This window comes from Ambystoma mexicanum, chromosome 6q (genome assembly GCF_040938575.1).
Source record: "Ambystoma mexicanum isolate Mex_15411 chromosome 6q, UKY_AmexF1_1, whole genome shotgun sequence".
NCBI classification, from domain to species: Eukaryota; Metazoa; Chordata; class Amphibia; order Caudata; family Ambystomatidae; genus Ambystoma; species Ambystoma mexicanum.
The window spans coordinates 777,594,160-777,618,909 of record NC_090937.1 but is presented as its reverse complement, the minus strand read 5'-3'; the positions used below and the strand labels follow the sequence as shown (position 1 = coordinate 777,618,909).

The following is a 24,750-nucleotide window of genomic DNA, read 5'->3' as shown; positions in this document are numbered from 1 at the left end:
GAATTATGTTAATGGAGAACATTTATATGGTACAAAGTTACAAACTGAATTGTTTTGCAGGAATGAACAATTTAACAGACCAAGTCAGCAGGGCCCACAGGGAATGCGATAAAAAATAAAAAATACAAATACAGTTAGGGGGTTAGGTAAAGGTTTTTCAAAAAAATGCATTTTCAGCAGTGCCATAATTTCAAATGATCTTGTTCATTTGTAATGAGTGAAGGAAAGGCATTTTTAGAGTTCCTGTACTCAATCCCTTTATTCCTATCCTATTTTAGGAAAACTGAAGGAACCGGAGCTAAGTGCAGATTGGCAAATGCCTACAAGATTTTGTGAATCATGCATTGAATCCCCATGAGCTAGGTACCGGGACATGGTCTCGTTTCCTCAGACATCTTCTAGTCAGATAGCAGCATTCTGTGCTAACTGCAGTCCCTCGATTGGAATTTTAGGATCCCGGCATAGAGCCCATTGCAGTAGTGTAAGTGGGCAATGAGAAGGTCTTCTATCACCCTCCACAGATCATTTTTAGTGAGGACGTTGATTATACATTTGAGAAAGTTAGAAAAAACACTTTTGACAGTGGCCCCTAACCACGGTTTGGGGGAAGAGTGCTTTATCCCCTTTTACCTCAAGACTTTTATCTGTGTCTTTAATGGAAAGGGGAGTATCTAAATATGACGGGAGGAAAATTCTTGCATTTTCTTCAGGGAGTTGAAAAATAATTACCTCTGCTTTCACTGTGTTCAATTGTAGCCAATTCTCCTTGCACTCGAGAGGCATGGGTGAGAACCTCGAGGGTATCCTCCCACCTACTCCGTTTGGATCCTCTTCTCAGGTGGTCAGGGAAAAGCCATTTCTTTGGATCATGATCCTGGGGTTGGAGAAGCGAGGGAGGATTTGCTGGGTGAAGGGTCCTTGGGGATTGGAGCGAGGATATCCACAGGCGAGACATGGTATCCCCCTTTCCCCTGTGAAGACCAGTCCATCCCTCCCCCAGCCTTTATGGGCTATTGTAACAAATCTCCCCACATTTTCAATCATTTTACCCATGATGGTACTCGGACGAGCAAGAGGCAACTAAGCTTGGTGGACACTAGTGAGCCATTTCACCACTATAGTACTGAGATGAGGAAGAGGCTTGTAGAATATTGTAAAGATGAGGCATGTCCCTTTAACTATGGTCAGACAATTGGACTCAATGACCACCACCTGTGGTCACTTAGTAAGTCCAATGGATATAAAAATGCAGGCTTTTCACAATAACAGGGGTTGCAGAACAGGCTGGAGTGTGGAGCCGGCTGGAGCTGCAAGCTGGTGAGCTGGAGAGACAGGAGCAGGAGACGTGAATGTAGGTAGGCATGTCAGGCGAGGACCAGAGACGCCAGGGCCGAGGCAGGCCCAGAGAAGGTCGGGAAGTCATGCGCACCCTCGGTGTCAGGCGCAAGCAGGAGCTGTGGGGCGCTGAAGAACTCTGCTTGTCGCAGACCTGAAGGAGAGCCAGCAGCAATCTACCCGACCTCTGCGTGAGAAGAACAGAGGCTGTGGAAGCCTGAACGGCACACTGACTGGTATGGCCAGGGCTTCTAATTTTCACACACTCGTAATTGCCTGGTATACTCTCCTGCCAGGGTTTCTTGAATTCACAAGGAGTTTCCATCCACTTGTACAGTTGTACATGTACTTGGTTGGATAATATATGCTCTTGATATATCATTTGCTTCGAGTTCCCTATATTTTTGGCATTCACATACTAGTAAGGGTCTTGACTGCAATTCACTTCCCCTTTTTAAAATTATTCTCTTCACTTTCTCTCTTTCTGGTGCTCTGTTTACTATTGTTCGCATTTGGAGCCGTCCCCGAAACACCTGGTGTGCCTGTTATCCTTGGGTTGACTAAGAAGTCACACTACCAGCTGCACCTCCTCAGAGGTATTCTTCCCTTCCTCTCCTTCCCCCCAGAAGCTCACAGTTTCACGAGCCCTGGTTCTCTCAAAGCTGGACTACTGCAACAGCCTCTATCTTAATCTTCCTGCCTCCACTCTACACCCTCTGCAACTCATCCAGAACAGAACTGCGAGACTTGTCCTTGGCCTCAAGCCCAGGGACCGTATCTCTCCAGGACTGAAGTCTCTACACTGGCTCCCAGTGACTGCGAGGATAAAGTTCAAAACCCTCTGCATTGTCCACAAGGCCGTCTGGGGCCTGGGGCCTAAATACCTTCAACTCTCTCTCCCTAAATATCTTCCTTCCCGAGCCCTTCGCTCATCCGTCTCCAACTCCCTCAGGGTCAGCCGCTTCTCGAAGCAACGAGCTGGGGGTAGATCTCTCTCCGCGGCAGGGGCCTCCCTCTGGAACAGCCTTCCTGCCTCCCTGAAACTTGAGGAGAACCATCTCCGGTTCCGGAAGCACCTCAAAACCTTCCTCTTTGCTTCTGCTTTCTCTCTCCCTCTCCCCTGCTAATTCTTCGCTGAATCTGCACGGAATCTGCAACTGGGCCACTCTCGCCGACCTCGGTCCTGGGCCCAGACACTCTCCACTTGCACTGCCTCCCTGGCAACCCCTGCACTGCGGGACTGTCTCTGTATCCCTACAGCCCCCGTTTCCTTACCTTGCACTTGCCACCAGCTGGCCCTTATTTATTTTATTCTACTTACTTTGTACTGCACTTCCCCCCTCCCCTCCCCCTTCTCCCTTCCGCCTACCCCTGCACTTGCGCGATCTGAATGACACCTGGCCTAGTAGGATCGTTGTATGTCTTTCCCTTGTTCCCCCCTCCCTGCCTCGTCGCGCCTTGAAACACTTGAAACACTTGTGTATAGGCGCGTTACAAATGCCATATCATATCATATTGACTTACTGGCTCTTGTTGGCGTTCTCGGGTTCATTTGTGGTTGACCACTGAAGGTACACCGCCTGTCTTCCTCTCGCGAGTGCTTACCCTATGTCCTCCCATTTCTTGCAGCGTCTCTTCCACACGGCCGCTTTGCTTCATGTTCGGTATGTAAGGTGCTGCTTTCTGTGGTCTGCGAATAACCAGGAGTCTTTCACCAGCTCTGTGCGTTTCTGCAGCACGTCCCGTACTTGCAGCACCTCCCTTCTTCCTGGATGGTGAGCCTCCTGGCTTCACCACACCTGCTTGAGCCTCTCTGGTCCTTGAGCCTCATGGAGAGGTGAAACATTTTCTTGCCAACAGCAGCCTCTAGCTCTTTGCTTCTGTTCTTTAAATTTCCCGGGCACCAGTGTTTGCCCAAAACAACTACAGCGCTCGCTGGGCTTGAAGCTTCTTCCATTCTACACTGTGCCCAGAATCACCATAATACTGGGACGAAGAAAAGCTTAATCCCAGTATTAGGGTGATTCTGGGAAAAGAGGTCCATTGCTGGTGATGGGGTAAACAAGCCTGTGTGATCATTTCCAATAGTTCTAAATGGTAAATCAGTGATGGATGATGAATAAATGTTACTGGAGAAAGTGGTCTTGTAATTTTCACAAGGTAGACCAAAGTTGGAAGTGTGGTCTATATCATTTGGGGAAAGGATTTCATATTCTTCCTATGGTGTAGACGTGTGACGATAGGCCATGAGGGTATTAGGTATGGGAGGATTATCTTCAAGGGCAAATGGGGGATACCATGACTCAGCCAATGAAGCCATGACATCTCCCGGAGGTTGTCTCCTCCCATGTGATCCTCCCTCCTATAGCCGCCCCCAGGGTCAGGATCAGGTAGCAGCTGCCGTCCCCTGGCCACATGGGAGGAGGTCACAGCTGGGAAATCAGTGATGACTCCATCAGATTCATCTCACTACCCTAGAGATCTTTTGGGTATGGACTCCCTCAGCGCAATGGGTGCGACAATCTTTTACAGACCACACGGCTCATGCATTCATCTACCTCAAGACCCTGCATTTTTTTTATTGTAAATTTTAGTTTATTACAAACTTTATATTACATTCCTGTCATGTCGTGTCCATTCCTAAAAGAACAGAAGAAACCAAAAATCATAAGTTACATCATCATTTAGGACCTGATCACAGGTATATAAAACTGCACCGCTATTTCAACAATATATTATCAAAATAGTCAGTTGCTGAGCAGGTTAACTTAAAACTTCTGCCTGATAGAAGAGTCTGCCACCAATCTTCCATATTACCATTAATTGGAGCATATTTCCCCAGAAATTGACTCCTTTGATTTACTAGGGTTCCACATCCGATACCCAGATGTCAAAGCGATTCCACTGCCTTTGCGCAGAATTGACATTGGTTATTGAGTACGTCTGCCTGGTGTTACACAGCATCTGTTTGCTTCCCGGGAGATTCCACACTCGTTCAGAATGTTGATTTGTTACTTTGCTTCCCTGATCAAGAAGTGGCACAAAAGGATGCTTATTATTTGTTAACTAGACTGCGCATCAAAGATGCAGTTGTGTCAGTCGGAAGTAAAATACCTGGGACACATCTTAACGCCTGGTCATCGGGCCTTAGATCGATCCAGAGTAAATGTCATAATAACCATGTCTCCATAACACACCAAAAGCTGAATTAAGATCATTCTTGGGTGTCGAATTGTACTGTCGGGCTTGTATTTTGGACTATGCAATTTTGGCACAGAGTTTGCAAAATGCATGCAAGGGGGACGACCCCAAATGAAACTCTCCACATCGGTGTTTACAAAGGATTTTGAAGCATTGAAAAATGCATTATCTATTGCCTCAGAGTCAGGTTTACCGTGTTATGACAAAATATTTGTTCTTCATTGCCACAAACGCTCAGGCGTTTTATTGGGTGCACTCACACAGGACCCTGGGGGTAGGTCACGCCCCATTGCTTATTTTGCAACACCTTGATACTGTGGCTTTACGTTTTCCAGCTTGTTTGATAGTTTCTGCATCTGTACTGCTCACCGAAAAGGCAACTGCTATTGTTTTAGGATCACCCTTAACTGTTAGGGTCCACACACTGTGCATTCTTTAGCATCTTACATAGCAGCACTTATTGCGCTATGAACAAATGCTTTTTAACAATCTTTCCTGATTGTTGCCAGTGTCTGCGCTGCCTGATCAAGATTTTCATGACTGTGAGTCTGTTGTTTATCAATGTACTACCATCAAGCCTGACATACAAGAGGTTCCTTTGGAAGAAGGGTGCATTATTTTCCTAGACGAGTCGTCCTTGAGTCTTCCTTCCTGGTGCTCTCTTATCTACATTTCCTGCTGCTGAATGATGAGTTTGTTGTTTTAATTGCTCAATTGACACACATTCCTACCTCAGTCCAAGTTGCAGAACTCATTGCCTTAACATATGCATGGCATCTCGCATCTGCTAACTCACCACACACACAGACAGCAGATATGCATGGGGTGTAGCTCATGATTTTAGTCTAATTTGGAAAGAGAAAGGGTTTCTGACTTCAGCAGGAACACCAATTCTTAATGGCCCATACATTTCAGCCCTCCTTGAAGCGATCTTGTTGCCTACAAACATCACAATTGTTAAATGCTCTGCACATACAAAAGGGGAAGAAAGCATCTCCAAAGGTAATCAATAAACTGACCCCACGACACGGGGAGTGGCCCTGGACATAATTCCACCGACATGTAGCACGCCGAGCACCCCTGAAACCATGGCCATTATATATGTGAGCGACAGTCAGTTGTATGTGACAGACTGTTTAAGCAAGTTGCAAACACTGGCCTAAAAAAAGGAGAAGGCCAGGTGGTAAAAGAAGGGAGCAGTAAAGGACACAGGGGATTTGGAGACAGGAAGGGAAGCCTACAGTGCTTCTAAAAGCACTTTTTCAGTTAGCTAGTTTCAGTTAGAAGTGTGCATGGATTAGCACACGTGAATGAACAAATTATGGTCTCACAGGTGTATTCGGCATGGTGGGCTCCAGGTTTCTCAGAGGCAGCACGTCAGACGGTTGTCAATGTTCCAAATGCCACTAATTTATCCCAGGGGAAACCAGAAGGTCCATTTCGGGTTAGCACCGACCCTGGCTGGCCCATTTCAGGTCCTCCAAATTGACTTTGCCCATATGTCACCATCTCTTAACTCATGCACCTACCTAGTAGTGGTTGACATATTCAGCGGATGGGTCGAGGCATACCCCTGTAAGAGGGATGAGGGTCAGGCAGTAGCTAAACACTTGTTGCAAAATTTTATACCAAAATGATGAATCCCTGTCTCTAAAGAAAGATGCAGAGCCCCCCATTTTAACAGTACTCTAATATCTCTTGTCTGTTAAGCTCTATGCATTGAACATAAACTACACACTCAATACCTACCCACAGACGTCATCATGTGTGGAAAGGAAAAATGTATATCCTAAAAGTGAGCTGGCAAATATCTGTGGAGATAGCCAACTTAACTGGCTCCAAGCTCTGCCTATTGCATTAATGTACATGTGGGGATCCATTAATCGAACCACTGGTCTTTCCCCTCATGAAATTGTCACTGCACGTCCCATGCTCTTGGCAGCAGGAGGACTCTCATCTGTCCCATTGTCTGATGATTCTATGCTGCAGTATTTTATTTCCTTGACCTTTGCTTTGCAGTCTCTTCATTCACATATCTCTGCCTCATCCCAAGAACAGCCGACCAAGACACTTCATGACATACAGCCCAGTTATATTGTCTATGTACGAGTAAACGCCGGGAAATCTGCTTTGGAGCCCAGGTGGAAGGGACACTTTGTGGTGATCCTGACATTGTTTACAGCAGTCCGCTCTGAGGGACTACCAACGTGGGTGCGCGCATCTCACGTTTAAAGGCAGAAGGAGCTCCCTGCCTTTGCATCACCACCAGCAGCGCCTTTACAAACCATGCCCGAAGTTTGGTGTTCGAGACGGTGAACAGCTACAACTTTGCATTATAATTTGAGAAGCAGGAAATAGATACAAGACATTGGAAGACAGCGGTTCTTAGCTGAACTGTTACAATCATCAAGTGTCAAATGTTAGCAGCAAACGTGTGGGAAAGGACAATGTGTAATTGTCCTCCCCAGCATGTAGAAATAGATAGCAGTGATAGTGACGGAGATATTTTAGTTTCCTCAAAAGCATTATCGTCATCAGGTTCCCACAGAGGATTGTACTTGCATAGCAGTAGGTGCTACATGTGTTGCATCTATTCCATGATAGTTACAGATTACCCACTGGTTAAAAACATAGGCATGTATTAGCCAAATGATCAGTGTAGGAATGCTATTGGGTTTCAGAAAATTGCCTCAACCAATGTTCTACGCATGTACTAGTTTTGGCTGTCTCCAAGAACAGCCCCTTTTGGGAATTTCTGCCAACTTGGAGAAGGGACCCTGAAAGGAGTACTGTTGCCATACAAACTCTTTCAGACAACACAGCAAATCTGTAATGTGCACAGGAAATACCAATTTTACCACAATAACCATAAGGTGGGAATGCGCACTTACAGATAGTTTAAAACCCTGTTGCAGTGAGATTACCCACCAATCCCATATTGGCCAATCCCATATTTGTGAGCTTCTCACCCGACACATTTGTACTGTATCAAGTTGTATAACCTGCCCCTCTTGAGTGGGCAGGCTCCACATGGGGACAACACTGGGTTTAGAACCAAATACCTTATCCACAGATCATCCCATTACATATGGGCCACCCTGCCCACATATCTATAGGAGAATTTGTACGCGCAATGAAGGTACTCAAATAGAGGACAATAGCCCCGTAACATTGCAGGCATTGGCAACGTTACACCTGAGGGGCCTGCATCCTATACGCTCCACCAGTAAACCTGAGCCAAGAACAGGTAAGGATCTGTGCCACCACTGGGCCAGTGAACCTGAAGGCAGAGGAGGAGCAATAGGAATAAAATAGAGAATGAGGGCCAGTCTGGTTACATTAGCCATCAAATTGACTGGGATGATTATAAGCATCCATGTTTATCGTGCTCATGTAAGGCACAGCATGATAACTGGTTGTAAACCGAGAACGGAAAAGTATAATACACTGAAAGAAGGATAGATTATTCAATCTCTAAAAGAGATAGAATGGAAGCAATGTTATCTACACAACAATATCTACTACGAGCACTGTTGAAAACTGAGTGACCTGATAGAGGGGCTCTAGAAACATCTTAAAATTTAGTGGTCATAAGATAAAGATCAAAAAGCAGGTTAATGGCCATACAACGGATATGCTTTAGAGTCCCCATGTGACTAAAGGCTATGTTTATTTTGAGTCACAAGTAATAGCACCAAGAGAACTGGGCATTTCAACACAATGTGTTAAAAAAAAGTACATACCTACTAGCAAGTATATCATCACAGACTACAAATCAATGTCCCTCTCCTTGACGAGAGCATCACAAATAAAAGAAATCTACAAACCTTATAAAGTTTGGTGGGTGGAGAACCCTTGGCTTGATTAATTGTGACTGCACCCCCATCAGCACCTGGAAAGAAAACAAGATTTAAAATGTGTTTATAGACAATTGTAAAAATACAAAAATAATTCTACTCTCTTAGAGACAATGACACAAAATAAAGAGACACAATGTGCTCCAATATTCACACATACTGTAATGAAAATATAATAGGTGTGAACATGTAGGCCCTAACTGCTACCCAAGTTTTTAATAGGGAACATTAGCAGCATGGTCATTAAACGGAAATCCCCCTTTTCCCTTTTCACAAGAATCTCTTCTTTTCAATCCTGACAGGAGATGCAAACCGTTAAAGAAGCTGCAGACATAAATCTAGAGTCTGCCGTGATCCTCAATTTGGGGAAGAATATTATGTAGAAATGTATGAGCGTGTAATTTCATTTCATCAGATTCTTCTCTTTCAGTAATACTAGGAAAACATAGCATCACCCAAAAGAAAGCAGTTCTACGGTACCGTAATGAGAAAGATCTTCTCAAGATTTCTGGGAAAGAATTAGCGGATGCCTTAGCATCCATTAATACCAGTCTGGGTAGCAATTTTCCATGAATGGCTCCAAGGAGATGAAACTAATAAGCAAAGGCTCTGATCCTTGTCAAGTTAGAGCACCCCAAAAATTGTGACATATTTGGTACGCCTCTTTTATAGCTAGGCTGAAGCAACAGTGTCGTAAATTAGAAAGAGTTCAGAGGAAATCCAAAAATGTAAATCAAATGGGAAAAAGCAAAACATGCCATAAAAAGGTACAAGATAGCTATATTCAAAGCTAAAAGAAAGTTCCTCCATAATCACATTTTAACTTCATTGACTAAACCCAGAGAACATCTCCACTATTTCGAAATTCCTAAATCCTACAAGCATCTTCTCTGGCACAACACCTTTGATCCAACAAGCTAATGCTTTGTTTTGTAAACACAATAAAATCTATTCAGGAGAAGATTGGTCTAGTCTCTCTTCAGCCTGAACTTATGATGGGTATAACCTCACAGGCAGATGTACAATTCGATTTTAGCCGAGTTACCCCAAAAATGATTATCTCACTTTAAATAAAACGTGAAACCGACTAACGACCTTCTCTATGTTCTCCCAGCATGTGCAGCACAAATGCATGCCAAGTCCTTGGCCCAGTTCATTACCACCTTTGTTAACCTTTCTCTAGATCAAGGCTCACTTCCTTCTGACTTTAAACTGTCAACAATTTCACCATTGTTGAAACAGCCATCACTAGATGCCAATGATCTCCAGAATGATCGTCTTGTGGCTGGCAACCCTTGGCTAGCCAAAATCCTGGAGAAAGTAGTCACCGGCCAACTTCAGGAATATGTTAAAAAGTTGTCATTGCTTGACACCTTTCAATCAGGATTTCGCCCTTAACATGGAACTGAGAGTGCCTTGGTGGCAGTATGTGATGACATCCTAAAAACTGCTGATGACTGGGATCTTTCACTGCTGCTGATGATTGAACTCTCTGCAGCCTTCAACAAAGTGGACCATAAGATTTTTATTGTCTGTCATGTCATGGTGGGTGGAGTCACAGATCACACGTTGGACTGGTTTAGATGATTTCTTTTCAATTGTTACCTGCGAGTAAAAAGAGCAGGACACCTATCCTATGCAATTCAATTGGACTGTAGAGTCCCACAAGGCTCTTCACCATCACTGCTGGTGTTTAATTTATATTTTCAGCCATTAATGGCCATCTTTAGGAAATACAATTTGGGGTATCATTCCTATGCAGATGATACCTGAATTTAGGTGATAGTGTGGTGCAATGCATTGAGGAGGTGGGCCAGTGGATGACTTATAACAGGGTCCAATTGAACCCTAACAAAACAGAGTTGATCCGGTTTGAGCCCAAACATCTCTTGGCGGATCACTCCAGGTATCCGCCCCCACCATGCGTCCTTGGATCATCATTGACAAACGTTCCCACGGTCAAAAACCTGGGGTGCCTATGGAAGTCCAACCTTGGCTGCAAGCAGCAAGTAGGAGCCAAGGTACAATCGGTATTCTATTCTTTACGTCTTTTATGGCACACCCTCCTTTTCATCCCTCAGAGAGAACATGCAAATGTAGTGGGAGCGTTGGTTAATTCTAAATTGGACTATGGGATTGGTCAACTCATGGCATTCCTGATGGACAAATTAATTGGCTCACGAGAGTGCAGAATGCTGCAGTCCGAATGATTTTTAAGGCACCCAAAAATGTTTCTATCTCACTCCTATGCAGGTCACTTCACTGGCTTCCTGTCAAGCAGAGGATTCATTTTAAAATCATCTGCATGGTTTTTAAGTGTTTACACAATTTAGCTCCAAGATAGTTATCTGTTAGGATTGTTTACTATGTAATGAGGCGTCCTTTACAATTCTATGGTAAACACCTATTAGTGACCCCGCCATCCAGATGTGTCCATTGGGGCAACAGATGCTTTTTCTGTTTATGCACCCAGACCATGGAATTCACTACCCCTAGACATCCGATGTATTTCCTCACTTGCATTGTTATCGAAGGCCTTAAAGATGTATTTGTTAATTTAACTGTGCCGCCTTTCATTGACCTCGGGTTATAATTATTATTGACACTGGTGTGGATGAGTTCTTCTTAGCATTGCTGCACTTGAATGCAGTTTATTCTGTTTGAGGTGCTTTAGAAAGTAATCTAAATCCAATTAAATCAAATCATCATCTCTGCTCCGATATTAACTTCAGCAAAAAACTGTACCATCAAAATATATCCAGAGGTTCAAGAAATCTAAGCTTTTAAAAACAATGGCTTTTTTTAACTCTGTGATCCGAGTGTTATGAAAGATCTTTATTGCTTTTCCTGTGGAATGTACACACTGCAGCTAAATATTTTAAAAAACTATTTTGGTATAGCATGTGCCTTTATTGGTTTTGTTGAAGTTCATCAGTGATTTGGCCAGCAGTCAATAATGACATTTTACAGAGAAGCACTGGACATAGGTGGCTCTCATGATCAAACAAAGCGTACGCTTCAAGGTGCACAAGGTAAGAGCTGAACCCAGATGGAGATAATTGATAGTTACCAGGAGCTTAGGAAGTGATAGTTTCTCCTCAAAAAGGTCTATTCTTCTCCAACCCTGATGTATTTGACAACATCAGGGGGTTGAAGTCGGAGGTTCCAGAAGGCTAAGAACTTTCAGTGAGCAATTTTAATGAGGTGATGAATAATTGTGAGGGCATGCTCTGTATGGGGCGGAAAACTGAGAAGAAGAGCACTAGGTTAGCCACATTCATGGCTATGTTGGTGCTTAAGGGTGCATGGTGGCGTCTCCACGGCCCACCCTTTTTTCTCCAGGATTAAGTATGTACTCCTTCAATTTCAGGATTTACACAATATTGAGATGGTAGAAAGATCAAGCTCCTTTCCTGTTACACTGCTAAGAGGACATGCAAATTCCATGCCTTCCATCCTAAGAACTGAGAAATAGGGGATTCTCTTGCAGCACCCATAGTGGAGTATTTTAATCAGGCATCCACAGAGAGGAAGGATATACTATAGCTTTTGAGCACTGTTAAGATGAAAGGTCCTAGGAATAGGCAGGCATAAGAAACACATTAGCCTCAGAGATAAATAGGAGAAAGAGCAAAAAGCAATATGAGAGGAGGAATATTTGGCTACACACTCCACGCAGGTGCTCAAGCAACCCCGGAATGCTTCATAGGAAATTCAGATGAAAGCCTCAGAGACGGCCAGACAACATTGGCTCACAAGCTGAAGGATATATGCAGTGCTCCAGATAAAATTTTGGAGTGAGTATTTTACTCCCAATTTTTAGAACTAGAGAGTAAATCCAATTTCAAGGGAGTCAAAATTATTTTCCTCCTTCGCAAGAGAGTAAAACGTGTCTGTCAACTATCCAATTTGTGCGTAAAATTAAAACTTTGTTGGAAAACATAAGTGACAAAACAGCTGTATTTCAAAGTGGTTCTAAATATTGTATTGCACCTATGGAAAACATTTTCCTCACACAATAACCTTGTAGATGCATACTACCCAGCTTTATCTTCATGATACTTTGGCACAAACCCTGTTAGGAGTTACTACAGATGCCAGCTAGTTACATTAGGTGATTCATAAATCAAGTCCCTCACTCTACCAGCATCACTTCTCTGCCTCTCGTGCCTACTGTTGCTGCCTGACACTACCTGCTTGACAGCCACTCCATGTTTTTGCTCCATCTCTCCTTGCCTTTGCTACTTTGTTTCCCCTGTCTTTAACTTTCTGACGCTCTGCTTTTCACCCTTAAGTGTTGTGACGCCACATTTTGCGGTCTTTTTCTCTGTCACTCGCCTCTCCTATCTCTGCATTCTATTGTTGTGTTTTTCCTCCTATATCTCGCTGTATCAGTTGATATAACTCCTCTTCCTCCCTTGTGTCATTACTTTGGCTATATCTGTTTTTCATTTTCTCGGTTGTGGTTGTTACTCCTTTTGATTATCGTTCTTGCACTGTCTCTTATGTTATTGGCCTGCCCTTCTCTAGTCTTGCTTTTCTGTTTCCATTTCTCCCCACCTGCTGTTGATCTGTGTTTTATTTTACTGTCTTCAAATGGCTCTTTTGCTCGGCTTCTATCCCTGACTCCTATTGTGTGTTTGTCCTATTATTAACTGTTTCCCTTCTCACTTTCTTTGTTGCTCTATAATGTAGCTCATTGCTCTCTCTTTCTGTTGCTCGATTTGCTGTTTTGGATTGTCTAGTATGTTCTCTGTCCCTTTGCTCTCCCTCCCCGCCACACATTTGTTCTCCTGTATTGCTTAGGTTCAGAGTTGCTCTTCCTCTCCTGTTTTTCTGTTTGTCTTTTAACATAGCACCAATAAAAATCCAAAAAGCTGAAAATTCCTGTTAGGGTGAACTCCCAGGCAGGAAGAGCCTTTTGCCGAGTCTGTGGGTGCCGAACTCATGGAAGGTCTAACTCCTTCCCAGCCCAAAAGAACGTAAGGTCCAGACAAGTAGCAAGGTATAACTGAGGTTTGGTACAGCCAACAAACCACAGGGATCACATGCACAGCGGCGATTCCGGGCACCTCGCAGCAAATCCTGACTTGCAGGCCAGTTTTGGCAGTAAATGGCGTCACAACGTACGTCACATTCCAGGCCCTTCTCCAAAAACCTAACTCCACTCTGGATAGGTTGCTTATTGGTAGTTCCCCCATAGAAGCCCATATAGAGGTTAGTTCATTGGATCAGGCCACGTCAGGTGTCAGGCTTGGACCATCCCCGAAAATTACTACTAACTAATTGTTACACTGTGTGGACCCCATGATTGGTCAGTGATCCCAGCTACCCATTGTCCATTGGCAGAGTAGAGGGGATTGGTGTGAGCTCATACGATCGGCAGCCATATTTTCTTTGGTGCTTCTTCCTGTTCGAGGGTCTTCCAGGATGGGAGGCGTATTCTGACCTTCCCTCTTCATGTCTTTTTGATTAAAAAATTTAGTGCAGCTTTACCATTGGGTGCTCCTTTTTAGATGTGTGCAAACCTTCTTTTGGCCATTAGGCTGGGAATTATAGAGTTAGAGGTGTGTCTGACCAGATGCAGCACTTGCTTGAATGCAGATGCTTTACCAACACTGTATGCCATTACAAGTACAAGTACAGGAGCCCATTTGAGATGTGTGTTCTGAGCCATTACAGGTGTAGCAGCCTCGATGAGGTGTGTATTCTGTGCCATTACAAGTATAGCAGCCCTGAAGAGCTGTGTACTCCGAGCCTTTGCAGGTATAGCAGCCCAGATGAGATGTGTGTGTTCTGAGCCATTACACGTATAGCAGTCCTCATGGGATGTGCTTCTTCTGATCCATTGCAAGTATAGCAGCCCAAATGAGATGCGTCTGTTCTGAGCCATCACATGTATAGCAGCCCCAATGAGGTCTGTGTTCTGAGCCATTACAAGTACAGCGGCCCTGCAGAGTTGTGTTCTAAGCAAATACAGGTATAGCAGCCCTGATGATTTGTGTTTTCTGCGTCATTACAAGTATAGCAGCCCTAAAGAGCTGTGTGTTCTGAGCCATCACCGGTATAGCGGCCCTGGTGAGGTGTGTGTTCTGAGCCATTACAAGCTTAGCAGCCCTGAAGAGCTGTGTATTCTGAGCAATCACAGGTATGCCAGCCCTGATGAGTTGTGTATTATGAGCCATTACAAGTAGAGCACCCCAGATGAAATGTGTGTGTTCTGAATCACTGAACATTTACTAGTTCTTTTGATAAGTCAAATGTTAAGCCATATGTGTTACAATTGAATGTTACCTTTATCTTAAATACATATCTCTGATGCAGACTCATTAACTCACCTATTAACAGGATTTGAACTAACAGGTTACACAATAATCTCTTCAGCAGGGTTATTGGCCCACTTGGCTGCCTTTCCCAACAGGCTGTTGACACTGAAAGGCACACAGGGTTAGGGCACTGGCAGTTCCATGTGAGGCTTGCCTGACATAAACGGCTTGACAAAAGCTCTCATCCTGTTTGCACTATCCTACATTAGTCAGGAGATTCATAATGAGGCTTTGAAATGTGCTAGATTTTTGGCACTGGGACTCAAGTAATAGGACATGGGAGAAGCAGAAGTTTTGAAAAGCGAGTAGAAGGGATTGAAGTGTATGACAGCAATGCCATCTTCTCACACTGTCAAAGGTTGATGGGAAGAGCTCAGACACTGTTCTTCCTCTGCACTTTAGCTCGCTGCAGAAAATGCCAACACATGTTAGTACTTTCTTAACAGCTCTGTTAAGAAATTCAGGTACTGTCCCAAAACATAGCAGTCCTGCTAAGAAATGTGGGCATGATGCAATCAGCCCTGCCGTGAATATTTGGCATTGTGCCATGACATACGTACGGTATAGCAGCTCCATTGATCAATTAGGCTACTTTGCCTGAATATATAGCAGTCCTGTTGAGAGGTACAGATACAATATGTGCCACTGAAAATATATACAGCACTGCTTCTACCTGTATCTATTATACCTGCTTGCGGAGGGTGGTCATTAAGGGAGTTAAAGTTCAGACCACATGGCTAGCTGTGCAACTAGCTATGCAACTGGTGTGCTTCTGTGATGAAAAGAAAACAAAGTACAAAATACCCATGCATCTGCAACTGTATTAAAGCCAATTAAGCAGAAATGCAGCCCTTGTTTAGGACCATTTTCATTTTACACAATACTACCTGTGTCGTAAAGCAAAGTAAAAAGCATGTTCATGATTCAAGATGATTCTTTAATAACAATGTAACCTACAAAATGCAAGCAGTTTAACAAAGTGAGCAAAACACAAATTCCCTTTTATATTACTCAGAAAGTATTATCTTGATAGAATCATTAACAGAGAAGAGTGTTAAAAAAATTAAACAGACCAGGACTCACCCCAGTTGCTTCTTTCAAGGAACTGTGTTGGTTACTGAAGTAAAAAGTGAATTTGCAAGCTGCTGCTAGCCAGGCTAACACCAGTGAGCTCCATGATTTATGGGGGTGCTGCCATAAATAGCCTGTTAAGTGGTACGCAAGCAAGAATTAAAAGGGCTGTATTGACAAGATTTCTGTGTGTAAAAAGGCCTCATACGCACCTTATCTGGAGGGCTGGATATATGTACAGGAAGATGAGGCTGGGAAGCTGTTGGCACAACAAGCTCAAATGGATGATCAGGCCAGAATCGTAGCTGGGGTAACAAATAACATGATGAAACTACTGGTAGGTGACAGATATAGGAAACCGGTTTACAGATGATTACAGCGTGCTATATTTCTCCAGTGGGGAGAATGCATATACACTGTTTGTTGCTTTTATGGAAGATCTACCAATTAGGAAATTATGATGGGTCATGTGGCCCGACTAGAGGCAGAACTAACAGATACAGAGATAGAAAAGGTTATTAATCATCTGGGGAATGAGAAAATACCTGGCCCAAATGGGTTCCCTACACAACTTGGGAAATGCCTGATAAGTAATGCCATGAAGATTACGGTCCAAGAGAGCCGGGAGAAAGGTTTCATTCTGGCTGACCTACCTGAAGCCACAATAACAGTAATACCCAAAAAAGGCAAGCCAATGGAGTTGTGCTTATGTAGGCTGTGGTACACTAATATGTGTGTATGCTGTGGGTAAATTACTATTTTAGGTAAGGTTATGGCCAACAGGCTTGCAGGATTCATGCAAGAAAATCTGAGACTAAATCAGCTTTATGCCAGAGAGTTCTACTCAGTTTAATCTCCATTAGCTCTGCTTGGCTCTGGTTCTTGCCAATTGAGTCAATGCACCTCTGAATATACTTTCTCTAGACCCAGAAAAGGCAATCCATTCAGCTGAATGAAGCTACATGTTCACTCTACTAAAGAGGATACAGTTAAGCTCCAACTATATGGGATAGGCTAAACCTTTATACACTAGATCTGTTGCCAAAGTTAAGGTTAATGGGATCATATCCAATCGATTGGAACTGTCTAGACAGTGTTCCACATTATCAATGCTTCTCTTCACTCTGTGGATGGCACTACTAGCACAGAGGATAAGTAGGGACCCATTGGTGGAAGGTATTTGCTAGTCCTAGGGTATGACAGATCCCATCTCCCTTTACACAGATGATCTCTTGTTATATCTAAAACATCCACAGCTCTCCAGCCTTAGAGTACTGGACATGATTAGAGAATCTGGAAAGCATATGGGACAAAAAAATCAATTGGAGCAAATTGATAATTTCCAGTGAAGGGAGCAGGGTTGTACCATAATGGCTAAGACCACGCTGCAAGTAGCTCTGTAAACCTTTATGTACTTAGGACTTGAGGTGGGATGAGACAACTCACACTTCTAATCTAACAACTTAGTTTCAGCGATCAAGCGATTTGCAGCAGAAACTTCCCAGGACACTGAGTGGGACTATACAATGGTATATTTCCCTAGATTTGTATATATAATCCAAAATCAAAATGCCCTATTGATCCTAGAAAATTTCCAGAAGGTGGAGGAAATCCTTTGGAAGTTAATCTGGCAAGATTGTACACAGAGAGAGGGCCATTGCTTGGTTCTAGAATTCCATCTGGGAGGGGGGACTTGGTTCGCCAAATGTACAATACTGCTCTTAGGCATAGCAACTGGGTGTGGTTAACTAATGGAAATCCAAACACATGCCTAATCATCTACATTAATTGAAGTTACCAGGCTTGGAGGCAAGGTAATATAGAGTCTGCTATATGGTACAAAGGTAACCATAAATGTCATATTGGTGTACAGAATTATTGGGGTCACGTGAAGGTAGTCCAAGACGAGTTTGGGGTCGAAGGGTAAGGTCTCACTGATGGCTCCACAGTGAGGAGGGAATGCACTGAAGGAAGTGAACAGACTAGGTTTTCGTACATAGGAAGAGAAAGCCATACACAAATTAAGTGACACAACTGCAAATGACATGGTGAAGACATTCCAGGTGCTAAAAGATGAGCTTGCATTAGATAAAGGGGAATTTCACAAATACTTAAATACAACATGCTATTAAGTACCATCTAGGTAACAGCATGGACCTCACAATTATCTCCCCCCACTGGAACTGAATGTGCTAGATTGCCTAATCACTAAGAAGACTAGCTCGACTCTCCACAAAGCTGTGGCAGCAACTCCCTTTGAGACGCTAAAACTAAAGTGGGCTAGATATCTCAGGCAGCCCAACGCCAATGACTGGTAGGGAGGGCTTCAAACCGTGCAAGATTGCAGGCCTCATCTGATTCAATACAAGTAAATGGTCTAGGTCAGCGTTATTCAAACTGTGGGTGGCGGCCCTCTGGTGGGTCGCAGCCTCATGCCCAGGGGTCCGCGCATCCACAGCTTGAAAGTAAACATTAGCATCCATTACCAAAGGATCAGGCTGTTGCTTCATCAAAGAGCAACAGCCCGATCCACGGCCCCTGCCACACATGCTTAGTGCGACAGGGGCCGGGCTTTGTCATGTCTCAGGCTCGCATTAGAAGCCTATTTAGGAAGAAAAAAAAAAAACACACACACTTTGTTTGCCGTGATGACAAGTCATCGCGGCAAAAGAAGGTGTGCGCTTTTTCTTTTGTCTTCATGAATAGGCTCCTAATGGAGCCTGAGGCCCCACAAAGGCCCGACCCCTGCCACACTGAGGTCAGGGGCCTGGCTTTTGTGAGGCCCTGCAGGCTCCATTAGGAGCCTATTCATGAAACAAGGTAAAGCGCACACCTTGTTTTGCAGGGATGACCAGCCCCTCCCATATGAATGCAGAGCAGGAAACCACTAATGATGGCACATTAGTGACAAACTGCCCTACTTTCAGATGGGAGGGGTGGTAGGGAGAGTGAGCCAATCCATGACAGCCAGCTTCTCTAAACTTGCATTTGGCAAGGGCCTCAAGCTGTGCTGCTAGCTCGCTCAATCTGGCTGACTGACAGCCAATGAGGATGGAAGGCGCCACGTCTTCCAACAATAAATAGTACTCACCTGCAGCTTCAGTGATCCTGCTTCAGATTGCGTCCATCAACTCCGGAGTTACATGCTGTCACGAGGTTCCTGCTTTTCTATTCTTTTTACTTTCAAAAAGGTAAGTGGCATTTACATACATGACCAATAAATAAAGTGACCAGAAACACAAGGAAAATCGAGGCGTGGGGGCATCTGTTCTAGTTGATAGAACAGAGGTCCCCACGGTCCTTATTTCTCCTGCAGCAGCAGTGTCCAGGGACAGCGCCAGGGCATTATATCCCTTTCGAATTGGAGGCGCCAGGGCATTTCAAACTTTTCACATGAGAGGGGCCTTCACTGAGTCTTGGGGGCAGGAGGAGCAACTGCCCCCATGTTTCCAGTCAGAATTCATTTAGCTCAGTGATATATTCAGTGCTCTGTTTTTTTTGTGTGCTGGTGCTTAAAATGTGCGCTTTGCATTACAAGCTGTATACCGCTGACTGGTTCCACTCTAAGCAGGGGAGAAAAGAGGTCTGTGGGGACTCCGTACAAGTGAATAGAAAAAAGACCCCATGGTCCTCATGTCTCTTGCAGCACCAGTGGCCAGGGAAGGCGCCAGGGCATTTCATCCGTTTCAAATTACAGGCGCCAGGGCATTTCATCCGTTTCAAATTACAGTCGCCAGGGCATTTCAAACTTTTCACATGAGAGGGGCCTTCACTAAGTCTTCGGGGAGGGGGAGCAACTGCCCCCATGTTGCCAGTCAGAATTCATTTAGCTCAGTGATGTATTCAGTCCTGTTTTTTTGTGATGCTGCTTAATATGTGCGCTTTGCATTACAAGCTGTATGCCGCAGACTGGTTCCACTCTAAGCGGGTGAGAAATGAGGTCTCTGTACAAGTGAATAGTGAATTGTGAAGGGGTGGGTGAAGCGGCTATGGTTGTCTCAAGGCTTATTGGAGGCAAAGGTACAATTTATTTCTTGGCATACCTTGCTGATATTTTCGATAAGCTAAATACCCTCAATATGTCTTTGCAAGGAGCCAATGCCAACTCATTACAATGAATAAAAAAGTATTTGCCTTCAAGAGGAAGCTAGACCTCTGGAAACGAACAATTGGAGCTGGGGTAGCAGTTCAGTTCCCATTGCTTGCAGAAGCAATTGAGGAAACAGAGTACAACCTGCTGCATGTCCTAGAACCAATCACAAGTCACCTAACAACATTAAGGTCCAGCTTTGATAAATACTTCCCTGAAGAAAATGCTGGCATTAATGACTGGGTGATGCAGCCTTTTCTGGCAGAGGAGGTGGTGCATCTTCCATTTGATGCCCTGGAGGAGCTGATTGAGGTTCAGTCGGACACTATTCTGCAATCTGAATTTAGGAACATTGCAGTGGGTGACTTTTGGCTGAAGGTAATCCTGGAGTATCCTACATTGGCAAGGTCTGCTATACAGTCTCTCTTACCCTTTGGGTCTTCCTACTTGTGCGAAATAGGCTTTTTTCAGCATTGGCTGTACTGAAAACTAAATACCGCACAAGGCTGGAAGTGGAGGACAACCTCAGAGTGGCGGTCTCAAAAATAAAGCCACACATTGACTCACTTTCTGCAGAGAGACAGGCCCACCCTTCCCATTAGTGCTTGCTCTGTAAAATCAAATTGCCTTCTGCTGAATATACTAATAGGAATGTATTTTGAGAAAATAAAAGCCCTACTGGAGAATTTTGTGTTTACTTGCACGGTTTCGATGTTTGGATTGGATGTGATTGTCCTAGTGTCTTGGAATGTCTCCCCAACAGCATATCCCTTCATAATTATGGCACCACGCATTCTGCAGCCCTCTCTATAAAAAAAAAAATAACACCAACACAGAGGGGCGGGGCAGGGGGGTCCCGAACAATTTATTTTCTGCTCAGGGGGGCCATGGCATAAAAAGTTTGAAGACCACTGGTCTAGGTGTATTACTCCCACACACGGTTGCACAAGTTGGGGAGAAGCCAAGATAATAACTAAGATATACACAGGCCAATTACAACTCTTTGCATACTGTCTGTGGCTGTGCAGTGGTTATTAAGAAATTCTGTGGGGACATTTTGAGATCATTCTTTGGAGTGGTGGGCTGGGCGATCCAACCTGACCCCAAATTATACTGCTGGGTATATGGGGAGACGGTCAGGGCCATAGATGCAATGAACCTTTGCTGAGCAAAGCTTCACCATAGAGAAACAAGACATTGTGGCATGCTGGGGTAGAGTTAGTCCCCCAGACTTGTCAGAATGGAGGAAGGCATGGATAGAATTATGCTTGGGGGAAGGCGCAATGTTCTTTCACAGAGGGTGGTGCTACATTTTAGAGCATCTGGGGACCATGGTAGGCCTTTCAGCATGGAGCCGGTTTTGTTTGGACGGATTCGGATCAGGCAGGGAGTGGGGTCAATAAAGGAGCCATGGGAAGTAATTGCAGGCTTCCGCACGCTTATGGAATTAAAAAGGCCGGCGGGCGCTCTTGAGCAGCCGATCAAATGGCTGCCTAGCGTTCAGCTCCGTGTGGCGGCTCATACTTTTACTATGTAGTGTTGTGCTCTATATGTTCCGACGGCCTTGGGATTGTGCTCCTCTCGATCCAGTGCATATCATACTGCTGGAGTTCTGAGGGATCCTCTCGTTGGCTGGTCCCCTGACTACACTGTTGTGATCTCCTGTGCCTGGGGTGGAAGGTGGAGCAACTCGTTGGGCCTACGACCTGATTCGACCGATGCTTGCCAGAGAGGCTGCAGGCATGCAGAGCTGGTTCGTGGGTGCGTCGGCCGCACTGACGGTCTATGGTTTGGCAGAAGCTGTTTCGGCTTGGTCAGTGTGGATGAGCCCTCCAGGCCCGCCTAGACCTAGTGATACGTGCGGCAGAGACCGAGCATAATTGGCAGGACCAGGGGATCCGGGCTGCTGCAGTGAGACTTTTGAGGCCGAAGCCTGCTCCCACTCGCTCATTGATTAAGCTAGGTTATGATCCTATATCTGTTGTCTCGACGTGGCACAGTGACATATACGGCCTGTCCCAGTTGCTGACTTAAAGGGATACTGCTTGGGTAGTGAGCGAGAACGCATTATCCAGTGCCACCCAAGAATATAGACACTCTATTAATCTGCTCATAATAACTATTGGTTGTGGACTGCTGCTGCCATTGGGCTGGGTGACGGCCTTGTGACCTGGGCCTCTTGGGATGCGCTGATTCCCGGCTCTACTGGGTGGGGGCTGGTGGACATACTTTCAATGCATACTTCCATGTGCCAACATACATGCCAGTGATGGTGCGCGCAGCGAGTGGAGATCTGGCTTGGGTACTGCGCTGCTGGTGACTACAACAGACTGCGGGACTCCTGTGCCACGGCCCTGATACTGGCCCGAATGTCCCCCCGGTGGTGCCCTGAGCCGTCTAATATGATGGGAGGTGCTGGGAAGAAATCAGGGGGAATAGACACATTTACCAAAGCGGCTCCGCAGCGAGAGGCCGGGACGTCGCCTCACCACCAGCCAGTGCAGACCCATGCTCCAGGTCCTTTGCCCACTGACCTCCAGCAGATGATGGAGACTATGACCAGGGGATTTGCAACAGTGCACGAAAAGCTAGATGACATCACAGCAAACGTTACCTCTATACATGCCCAGCTGGCAAAGGAGGTACTGCGCATCAATGAAGCTGAGGAACGCATAGTATCTACGGAGGATAATGTACACATATTGCAAGAGGCAGTAAATACCCTAACAAAAGATATGAAGTGGGTCAAGAGTAAGTGTGACGACCTAGAATCCCGGTCAAGAAGGAATAACATTTGCATAGTTGGGGTCCCTGAGGAGGCCTTGTCTGGTGTCAGGGAACAGGCGGTTGAGCAATTGCTTAAAGAGCTCTTGGATGACCCTCTCCGGTCCCCTTTTTTGGCAGTGGAAAGGGCTCACTGTGCAATGACCCCGAGACCTAAACATGGAGATTTCCTCTGCCCTATCATTGCAAAGATATCGAGCTATCGGGACAGGTATCAGCTGCTCAGGTTAGCTACATACAGAAAAGATCTAAGCTTAGGATCCCAGGTTATCTGGATTCCCCCAGACTTCTCAATGGCAGTCCAGCAGGAATGCAGCCAGTGCCTAGGAGTCAAGAAGATGTGCAGGGAGCATAATATTTTGTTCGAAATGCTATTTCCGCCACGCCTTCGGTTCCAGTTTTGGGGGAAACTGTACTTCTTTACTGTACCGGAGGAAGCTGTGAAATGTATTGAAGTACAGATCCCGCTGGGTGTAAGTGAGGGCGATGCTTCTTAAGAGCAACTGCTGGGCTGACGGATCTTGCTATTCTACTTACAATGGCTCAGTCAATGATGCGCGACTATAGAAATCTCATCTACATCTTCCGTCACTACAATATATAGTATTCAGTAACATTTAGAAGTATGGCTGCAGAGGCAACAGTCAGCCCCATGGCAATTGCTTGGTATGTGTTGGGGTTATTCAGTTTGTTGTTGTATAGTTGGGGATGAACTGGGGTTGGGGAGGGAGGGGGGCAGGGTACACTGCAGGGTGGGGGTGCCAGTGAGGGTGAGTGGGTAGCGGCTGTGGGGTTGGCGAGGTGCACCATGACTCACGCTTAGAATGGGGATGGGTACTCCTAAGGGCGTAGAGGAAAAAAGTTTAAGAATATCTTGGCAGACGGACACTTGAACATGGTTAGGTTGGTATTCAGATTGCAATGGATTGGGACAAGAGACAGGATCTGTGTACGTTCACAAGGGGAATAACATAATGCAGATTAATGTGATGAGCTGGATATTCGGGGACTGGGAAACTTCACCAAGTCATGGAAAATCATGGCATATGTGAATAGGCAGAGGATTAATATCCTCCTTCTCCAGGAGACACAGGCTATGGTACATTCATGTTGTGGAGTGGCATCCTCTTGGGGGGATAGATATTTTACCACGTATTCAACCCAGTCACAGGGAGTTATGCACCCTTCTCCACAAGTCTGTGAGATTCACTGAGAAAAAAGTACATATTGACCCTGAAGGGCGTTATGTGGTATTATTGAGGGGATTGAGCTCCAATTTGTGAACACGTATAGTCTGAACATTGACTCCCCGGAATATTTGAAGTGATAACCAGGAAACTAAACGCTTATATCGGGGTTCTTATCCTCTGGGGGGGACATTAATCTAATACTAGATCAAGACAGAGACCGTACTAGCTCTACCCCCAGACCTCGATCCAGAGCAGCGCGTTACCTATCAAATCGTATAGAATCGATGTCCTTGACGGATGTGTGGTACCTCCTCCACCATTACTCCCGAGAGTATACTTTTTACTCATCCGTTCATGATATGGCCTCATGCATAGATATGTTCTTGATATCCAAATCACTTGTGGGCAGAGTTTCCACAGTTGATGTCCTTACGCACACACTCTCCGATCATTCTCCTGTTGTGTTGAGCCTGCTTATAGACAAACCTTCAGCTCGAGGTAAGTTCTGGTGTTTCTAATTTGACACATTGGGAGACATTAGGCCTCATTATAAGTTTGCCGGTCCGGAAACAAGGGTGCCGGTATGCTCACGGCACCCCTGTTTCTGGACCGGCAAACTACGTCTCTGCCTGCCGTGCCCGCTGTGCCCGACAAGTCTGACCCTGCCGGGCAAAGCGGCCATGGTAGGCAGACTGCTCACAGAAGCCCCGGCACCATTAGCAATGGTGCCGGTGCTTCCATGTTCCCACTCCCATAGAGTCTTACAGCACTCTATGGGAATGGGGACTTACATTTTACTGGCGCCTGACTTCACGGGCTGCCGGACCCTGACCAAACAGGATTCATTCCCGGCAGAAGCACCCATGACAATATCAGGCGCATCATCGACCTGATAG

General features: G+C 45.1%; 1 protein-coding gene across 1 annotated transcript in view; it reads right to left on the bottom strand.

Annotated features, from left to right (window-relative positions):
- The window catches only part of LOC138516300 (uncharacterized), a 1,253,275-nt gene that overhangs the window by 771,009 nt on the left and 457,516 nt on the right, over window positions 1-24,750 (bottom strand). The window contains exon 10 of the mRNA XM_069631312.1: window positions 8,364-8,428. Coding sequence (XP_069487413.1) covers window positions 8,364-8,428 — 65 coding nt within the window. The remainder of the gene's footprint in view (window positions 1-8,363; window positions 8,429-24,750) is intronic.